The sequence below is a fragment of the Neospora caninum genome, chromosome VI (genome assembly GCF_000208865.1).
Source record: "Neospora caninum Liverpool complete genome, chromosome VI".
NCBI classification, from domain to species: domain Eukaryota; phylum Apicomplexa; class Conoidasida; order Eucoccidiorida; family Sarcocystidae; genus Neospora; species Neospora caninum.
In genome coordinates, this window is record NC_018392.1 from 1,061,857 (window position 1) to 1,070,857 (window position 9,001).

Below are 9,001 nucleotides of genomic sequence, written 5' to 3' on the forward strand. Positions count from 1 at the left end.
CCGCAGACACATCTGAGTGTTCGTCTCTGGTGAACCTTTGCGCCCGTTTGGGAGTTACGACGAAGATCAGGCTGGGGGCTGGAACAGGAAGACTGCAGAGATGGACATCTCTTGCTCCGAATCGCTCGGCCGGCGGTACCTTTCTCTCGGAGAGGAAACGCCGACTAGCAAGAAAGGGAAGCGCGAGACACGCGAAGAACAGGAAGCGACGGGAAGTGGAAGGGCGTGAGTGGCAGCGGAAGTGGAAGGAAAACGGGGAAGAAACACAAACCCGGAAACGAATTGATGCGCCCCGGGTTTTGGGGTTCGAAAGAGTTGGAGAGGGCCTTCTCTTTCTTTTCCGATCTGAAAGCCCCGAGTCTCCACGTTGTCTTCTCCTTGTGCTTCCCTTGTGCTTTAGTCTGGAACCTGTGTCCTTCGCCCCTTCACCGCTTCGTGTTCTCTTTTCGGTCTCCCCCGTTTGGCAGGATCTCTCTTGCGGCTCATCTAGACGTGCGCCTCGCTCGCGTTTCGTCCCGTGTTCTCTCTTCCCCCTGCCGAGTTCGTGCTTCGCGTCTCCCTGGCTGGTTCTTCTCCCGCAGCCGCGATGCCCTCGGCCTCAAGGAGCAAGTGCCGCGCAGAAGACGCTCGTCGATACACCTTGACAATCCACCTGTGGGCACAGGACGGGAGAAAAAGAAACGAATAAGAGGAACACGAGAGGCGCCCGGACCAAAGGAGAAGGACAAGCACGAGGAGAGAAAACGAAGGGCGAGGCGGGAAAGACACCCAAGCAGTCCACCTGAGAGATGTGAGAGAGAGAACAGCAAACGAGAGAAGAAAGATGACCATGCACAATGAAGTCGAAACGATGAAGCCTGCAGGAAGGAAAAGGAAGAGGAGGGACGATACACAGGCGAGACCGAGCGACAGAAGCGCACCAGCGAAAACGGAAGGACAAACAGAGAGAGGGCTGCAGGCGCGTAGACTCTCCGTACGCACCTACAGGAGACTCCTGGAACAGAGAGAAAACGCAGTCGCAAAAAGCAGGCGGCACGAGGCAGAGAAAGAAAGGAAGCGTGGACGAAAAAGAGACAAAGATGTTTACCTCTTGAAGTGTTGCCGGGAGGCCATGCCTTCGAGGAGCCAAGGATGGAGAAGGAGTCTGTCGGCGGTGGCGCGTTTCCCGGGCTTTACCCGCAGGCAGTTGAATAAAAAGTCTCGGAATTCGTAGCTTCGTCTCTTGCGCGTTTTGCTTCCGTGGAAACGGCTCTGCAGAAGGGACACAATGTTGCAGTCTTTCAGGTCGCACGGCAACCCCTCCGGAAAGGGGTGGTGGACAGCAGCCAGCTCAAAGAGAAGAACGCCGACACTCCAAATATCGGAAGGGAACGAATATGCGCCGACGCGCTTCTCTTCCTTCTCCATGGCAGCGAAGATTTCTTTCCGCCTGCTGCGCTCTTTCGCCTTCTTGCTCTTGCCTTTTTCCTTCTCTCCTCGGAGGTCCGTCTCTCTCTCGAGCCGTCCCTCCTGCGCTCTCTCCGGTCCGTGCTCGACCGCAGAGCGCGAGAAAGAGAGCGGAACTGGCGGGGTAGCCTGGGACACGTCCGGGTGTCTCGGTGATGCAGATTTTCGAGAGTGCTCTTCTAAGAGAGAAACGGGCACGCGCGGGACAGCGGTGGCGTCTGCTCCGGCCCGTAACGCTCCGCAGGAGTCGTTTTTGTTTGTGCACCTTTCTTCCTTCTCTGAGAGCCACCCTCTCTCGGGCTGATGTGCGTCACCGGCTTTGGTTTCCTCTGCCGCAAACGGTTTCTCTCTCTCCGTCTTCTCGTCCACTCTCGGCGCTTCTCCCGCCGCTCGTCCAGTCCTGTCTCCTTCTGTCGCCTCTCCCTCGCGTCGCATGTCTGCCTGCACACCAACGTGGCGAGGCGCCTGCCCCTGCGCTGGATTCTGGTCCCCCTGTTCGGTGCCCGAGTCTCCTCGACTATTAGCCGAGAGCGTCTCGCGGGCGGCCTGGACATTCCGCGGTACAGGCCCGCGGGACGGATGCGAAGCGGCGGAAGAAGATGCAGACGGAACAGAAGAGGCAGAATGGAGAGGATAGGCCGGGGACGCGTGGAGGCGGTGGGAAGAGCCCGAAGTCTTTGTTCGGCGACGAGACGTGTTCAGGTGCACAGCCGAGAAATGCTGGTGAAGTCGCTCCGGACTCCTGGAAGGAAAGACAGTCCGCGCGGGCCAGAGGACTATCCGTGAGAAAAGGAACGGAAGGCGGAAGAAACGCGGGTCGGACGGAGAGCCACGCATAAAAAAGGCGAAAAAGCGAATGGAAAAAAGAGCGCGCGTACAGGGGAAAACAGGCTGGGCCGCAGGAGGGGACTTTCAGCGGGAGACGGGAAAGGAGAAGTGCGAGAAGGAAAAGCGGAAACAGTTCAGAGGCCTATTGGTCAGGGGAAACGAGGAGACACAGGGGAGGGGATGTAGAGACTCGACTGGTGTATCCGCAAGGCACATGGGGTGTGCTGACAGCACGGAGGGAGAAAAATACGCGGGAAGAAGAGGGCAGAGCCGAAATCAAGCGGCGAGACGAAACAAAGCTCAACAGACGGGAGCAGAGATTCGAAGATCGAGCAGGGGAGAACAGGAAAGCGGGGCACAGCTGGACTTACATGTAAAGTTCGGTGCCAACAAAGGTCAACGAGTCATTCCCCTCAACATCGAGGAAACGTGAAATGCCGAAGTCTCCGACCTTCACGATGCCTGTATATCGCAGGGAGGCGGAAACGGCACGGAACAGAACAGCGCAAGAAAAAAAAGTGTTCCGAAGCTAGGGAAAGGTAGAGGGCGGTAGAAAGGAAAGACACACGAAAAGAAGACGGGGAACAGGCAGCGAGAAAAGCAAACTGTCGACGAAGACTAGAGAAGACCTCGATGGCGCTCTTCTGTCGGCTTTCAACGCGACAGAGGAGTGAAGAGCAAACGAGCGGAGACGCCACAGACAGCCCGCTCACCTTCGTTGTTGATCATGATATTTTGCGGTTTGATGTCCCGGTGGATGCACCGGTGCCGATGGAGGAACGACAGAGCTCCCAAGACCTGCGACGAGGTCAACGAAAAAGAGGACACAAACGCCCTGTCAGGGAAAGGTGAAGGGCTGCTCTCGAGCGCCAGCACACACAGATGTCGAGCGAAAAGCGGAAAAGCAGAGGAAGGGAAAAGAGGCCGCATGCAGGAAGGCACAAAGTAGGATTTGCCAAGCGTAGGAAGAGGAAGACATGGCGAGAACAAGATTGAGAAACTGACGGAACACTCGGAGGCGGGTACCCCATGTGTGCAGCGCCGCTTGTGTCGAAACGCACCTGAAAAGCGATGAGCTTCAAGATCGATTCAGGGATCCCGATATCCTCCTCGGATGATCTCGTCTCTGGGGCCAGGCATGCGGTCTGGATCTTCCTTTTCCTTTTCGCCCACTTTCTTTGTCGTTCTTCTTTCCACTCGGGGGGCAGCCAGCACTGGCCAGAGCTTCCTGAGTTCTCCGGTCTCATGTTCTCAGAGCCTCCACCGTCTTCTGCCGGCGAGGCGTCGCAACGCCGCTCTGTCGGAGGGCAAAGGGCCGGAAGAGAAGAATGCCGCGGAGGCGAACTGCCGGGAGACAAGGAGACAGTGTCCGCTCGCGAGCCGTCGTCGTTATCGCCGACGGCCGCGTCTAGATCGCTCCCGTCTGTCTTCTCTTTCGCCTCCTTCCTCGCTTCCATGCCGCCTTCTTGGTCTCCGTCGCGGTCCGCGCGCGCGTCCTTCTCACGCGCCTCTTCGTCTTCTTCTCTCCCCTGCTCGAATCCTCCACCTTCGCCTCGTCGCCGTCCGCCGCTCAGAGTGGAACGCCAATCAGAGCAGACACGCGTTTGCAGGCTCCTGTTCGTTGGCCTGCACTGAGGGGCGGGGGAAGCAGGTGCGGCGTTTCCTCGCTTTTTTGTTGACGGATCGACGCACCGCACCGCCCGGAGAAGTCTCAGAGCCTTCACGATGTCGCCCAGGGTTCCGTAGTGCATGTACTCGAGAGCGACGTGCACGCAGCCTCCTCGCTTGCTCTGCCACCGATACGCCCCCAAGAAGGGGAGAAGAAAGCAGGAGAGTGGACAGGAGACAGCAGGCGAGGCAGCGACGGGGCGGCGGGGCCAGAGCGAAGGCCCGTCTGCAAAGCCGGACACAAGGGGGCAAGCTGAAGACGAGCGCGGACGCAGCAGACCGACCAAGTCGCTTTCGGGGAGGAGGGGGAGAGGAGGGGAGTGGTTTGGTTTGAGAGGGTACGGGCTTAACGGGTGGGCCGGCAAAGCTGCGTCCCACCTCTGAGTCCCAGGGCCTTTTCTACGGTCCATCGCCTCGGAGCCGCTGCACGAAAGAGACGCGGAAGCCCCAGGAGAGGAGGAAGACGCGGACTCCTGAGGTTCTGCAGCGCCGTCGTTTGCCTCGGACCCGCGCCAAGTGTTGGGAGGGAAGGTCGACGAAGAGAGGCGCGGGGTTGCAAGAGGGCCGAGCGGAGACGGGAGAGAGGATGCCAGTGGGCCGCGGCCGGAGCGACTGCTTCCACAGGACGTGGAGATCAAGGACGAAGAACAGGAGGCGTTGCAGGAGGGAGACAGTGACGGTTCCCCTGTCTGAGGGGTCGGCGTGAGGAGGTTGGTGCTGTACATCGTGGAGGGAGTTAGAGGGGAAAACGAAAACGAGGACGCCGGCGAAGAGGGGAACGGCGAAGCCAAGGGAGAACACGAGGCGTGCAACGCCTTTGGCTGACTGGGAGAGACGGCAGCAGACGAGAAAGGAAGGAAACAGAGCGAGGAGAGACGGACCCGAGACGAGACGGCCGGAACCGGGGCGGGACTGCCACCGCTGGGCAGAGACGCAGAGGAAGGACACAAAGCCAAAGGCGAGGAAGAGGAGTGTGGGCCGTGGAGCGCTTCGAAAGACGACGGCGGCTCCTCACGTGGGCCGCAGGAAGGGTCGGCAGGCGGCGAAAGAGAGCCTCCCCACGACTGGGGAACTCGGGCTTGGGAGTCACACCGCGAAGGAGGGAACAGGGAGGAAGACGGGCAAAAGGCCAAAGAGGAAGAAGAAAGAAGACGATAGGAAGCGCAGGGTTGTCCACGCGAAGAAGACGGACTGGTGTCAGCGCAAGGTGAGGCGGAGGCCGTCAAGAGAGCCGGAGGGGATGGCAAGGCAACGGAGGAACCCGAAGACGAGAGGGGAACGAACGAAACACAGGGGGGAGAAGGAAAGAGAGAAGATGAGCGAGGGAGACACGACGGAGCGAAGAGAGGAGACGGCGACTGACGCCTGGGTCGCGAGGTGGACGAGACAGGCGCGGACGAGCCCCGAGACGGAAGCAGGAAGGACAACGCCGCCACATCGGAGCAGCACGAGATCAGGCGGTGGGTCTGTGGAAAGAACAGGACACCCCGAATGGAAACAGACATTTTTATATACACATGAGGACCCTACCTGCCACGAGTGCCTTCTACGCCTAAGAATTTGCAGCGTGATCAGATTTTCATTCAGCACACCTCAAGCGCTAGATTCGACACTCTGGAAAAACCTGGGGAAATCGCCAGTCGATTCTACTGGCGATGAATCAAGCGACAGAAGGGAAACATAGAGGTACAAGTCGATCTACACGCTTATTTTGACACGTATACTGTGGCACATCTTTACATGTGCATGCATATGTGTATGTATGGCGCAGCGCACAACTACATATGTGTCGATGAAGGTAAGTCGGATTACGAACAGCAAGTCCTGGGAAGAGCTTTGTACCGCGGAATCAACCCGGATGGCATTTCGAAAAAGTTGTCTCACCTTCACTTCGCACGCAAGCTGGTATCTGTTTCTCTTGGTTACGTCGTCCAGGCCACGGTAGAGGTCGAAGCAACCGACGTGGACCTCCTGAGCCAGGAAGGAAGCGGAGCGACAGTGAGAGAGTCACTAGCCCACAAGCGAAAGACAGAAAAAGAGAGATGCAGACTCAAAACGGAGCTGACAGACAAGGAGGCGGAACGATGTAGCGGCGTGTGCTACTTTCTCGCTTGTTCTCGCGGTCGCGACACGGGTCTTTGAGGCATCCCACTCATTTTCCGTGTCTTCATCTTCGTTTCCCTCTTGGGGTGTCTCCCGCGGGTTTGCCCTGAGCCGGGAATCGCGGTTCTGGCGTCTCCTCTCACCTTTACGGCCACCAAACGACCGGATGATTTGTGAGGCAAGACGCAGACCCGCGCACTGCGGCCTCTTCCGACGTCGCGGCTCCGAGACCAGTCGAGATCATCATGCCCCAGACGACGTGATGCGGGACACGGCGACTTGCGCATGCGAAATCGGTCCCTTTGCAGTTTCGCCTCATCTCGCGTCAAGTGTCCTCTCGCACCCGCAGAATCCTCTGCCGCCTGCCCGCGCCTCAGTGCCCCCACCTCTGCCGCGTGTCGCATTTTCTGCAGCAGCCTTCTCTCTGGTGGGTGATGCACGGCGTCGAAGACGGCTTCGGATCTGCCCGCGTTCTCCCTTTTCCGTTCGTGCGTCCATTTGTCTTCTCGTTCGTGTTCGCTCTCCCTGGCTTCTTCTCCGCCTTTTGGATATCCTCCATCCCCACGCTCTTCTCTCTGGAGAACGTGGCTGCCGGCACAGGAAGGGAACGGAGCAGCGGAGGCGACGGGTGGTCTTTCAGTGCTCGGCGTGCTTGAAAACGCCACACAGGGAGGCTTTCTTCGTGCTGCGTTTGTTTCCCCGTTGTTCTCGTCATTCTCTTCAAACGACATTGCCCGTGGCAGGTTCGAGACTTCCGTTCCCTCTGTAGAAGACGCACAGCGGCACGCCTGCGCGTGAAAAGGTTCCGTGTTGGGCGGCCGTCCCCTCAGTGCGAGCGAGGAAAAGGTGGGGGGAGGCGATGGAGACTCTGTCCTCGCGTGGTGTGTCTCGATCTCTTCTGGTTGGTCGTGTTCGAACGGACAACTCAGCTGCACTCCGTCGAGCGCGACAGAAGAAAGCCGGTATGACGCTTTCTTAAACGCACGGTGCGAAAGAAGGAAGGACGACGGAACCAGGAGCACTCCGCTTTCGTCTGCTGGCAGCGGAGACCCTGGGGGACTCCAAAGCGCAGCCTCCGGAGGCAAACGCGAGAAATCGAACCGGCTGAGGGAAGACGAACTCGAGACGGCGGGGTGGGCCGAAGCAACGTGGGGCGCGTTTGCTTTGCGCGCCGCACGCGCAGAGGACTGCGACTGTCCTGCAGCCTGCGGAGAGCGCCTGGACCCGCCCGAAGCCGGCAGGGCGCAGGCGGAATGCCTAGAGGAAGTCGCCTCATGTGAGGAACCAAGGCGAGAGGAGACAGCGTGAGGCTGGGCCGGAAGCACTCGGGAGGAAGACAAAGCGACCGATGAGTTGCCCCCGGCAGTCGGCGAAAGCCTTTTTCCGTCATGTTGGCGAGTGTGGCGCGACGAGGCATAACGCGAAGCGGACAGGGCTTCGACACAAGGAGAGCGTCCCCGATCGAAATCGCCTGTTTCTTTACGCGCGGAAGACGGCTCGCAGGGTTCTGCCGCAGACCTCGCTTCTTCAGAGAGGTTGTAACGCTCAGAACGAACCACTGGAGGGGAAAAGCACCTGACTGCGGTCTGTGCCTTGTGCATTTCCACGGCGAATCCGTGTGTGTCATCGGCGCTCCTGCTGCCACAGAGAGGTCTATCTTTGTCGGGAAAGCGAGGAGACCAGCCTGGTATCTTGAGCACGGAGACAGCGCGCGCGGCTTCGTTTGCCACGGAAGTTGCCAAAGACCGCTGCGGAGTGTCTGTGAACTCGGACAGCTTCTCGCGGCGCATCGGGAAAGCGACGGCTCTTTGTCGTTCCTCCTGTGCCCGGAAAACGGATTCGACATCTTGGCGATTTGGGAAATCAAGCGAAAGAGTTGAAGGAATAGACGCTGGCGAGGGACACGCCGTCTCGGCAGTAGCCGGTTGAGAACGGCAGGGAGACTGGGAAAGACCGGAGGAAGGGGTGTCTGGATCGGTCCGTTGGAGAGCCAGGTTCTCAGAGGAGACAGGGATGAACTCTGAGGGGCGTTCCTTTCGGGCGCAGTGGCCGTGAGATACGAGAGGACCGGATGTTCGGACAGGTGACCCACAGGACATAGCAAAATGAGGATGACCGGTTCCACTCAAAGGGATTGTTACGTTATTTCTTCCAACGTCGTAGGACGGTGGACGTGCCAGAGAACCACGGAAGGCGTCGCCAATGCCTGTTTGACTAAGAGTCGAGGACGATGCTTCCAGTTCTCTGACAACGCCCGAAAGGCCGTTTTCAAGATCGCACGTCAAAGTCGCAGAGTCTACAAGAGTGGAGCTCGCACTCAAGGTAGGCTGGGGCAGGCGACGAGTCGGGGAATGGAACGGGGAGAAACTCAAGAGGTCCGCAGCTGTGGGGCTGACGCTCTGTCTCGGGATACCGCTGACGTATGGACTCCGAACCCATCCCGATGAGTCTGCAGCGTCAAAACTGCCCAAGTGAGAACTCGGATGAGGAGAGGGGATGCTGCCGTTTGACCGGCCAAGATCGGCGGTAGGCGAGCTCCATATTCCTGTGGGAGACGACGACGAGGAAGTCGTCCCACAGCGAAAGTCCTCACTACTATAGGGGCTACTGCTGGTCGTGCCCAGGTGTGCGATGAGCGGCGGAGGCCGGCATCTGTTCATCGTTACAGCGGGCGTGTCCGAACTTTTTTTCTCTCTGAAGCATTCTGCATGCGAGTGACATGACTACATGGTCTAATTGGAGTCAACGCGACACAGGTGTACGCACACCGCACAGAGCGGCGCGCGCGTGTCCGTGCGACTTTCACGTCCCGCCGTGGGCGTCGCTCGGCATCCGCCCTCGTAGTGAGGAACTATCACAGGGTTACCAAGGGAAAATAATCAAATACAGAATTGGGCGCGCATTCTGACCCTCTGTGGAAGACCGGGAATTCACGATGTCGCACCGCAGGCTTCAG

The 9,001-nt window shown here is 58.8% G+C and overlaps 1 protein-coding gene across 1 annotated transcript; it reads right to left on the reverse strand.

Annotated features, from left to right (window-relative positions):
- Positions 1 to 486: 486 nt before the first annotated feature.
- NCLIV_016620 (putative protein kinase (incomplete catalytic triad)) lies at positions 487 to 8,705 on the reverse strand (the record flags this gene model as incomplete). Its single annotated transcript, XM_003881854.1, has 8 exons — positions 487 to 652; positions 1,088 to 2,188; positions 2,646 to 2,736; positions 2,988 to 3,072; positions 3,336 to 4,667; positions 5,025 to 5,441; positions 5,825 to 5,925; positions 6,317 to 8,705. The coding sequence occupies 8 exons, from the start codon at positions 8,703 to 8,705 to the stop codon at positions 487 to 489; spliced, it is 5,682 nt and encodes a 1,893-aa protein (XP_003881903.1).
- Positions 8,706 to 9,001: the final 296 nt, after the last annotated feature.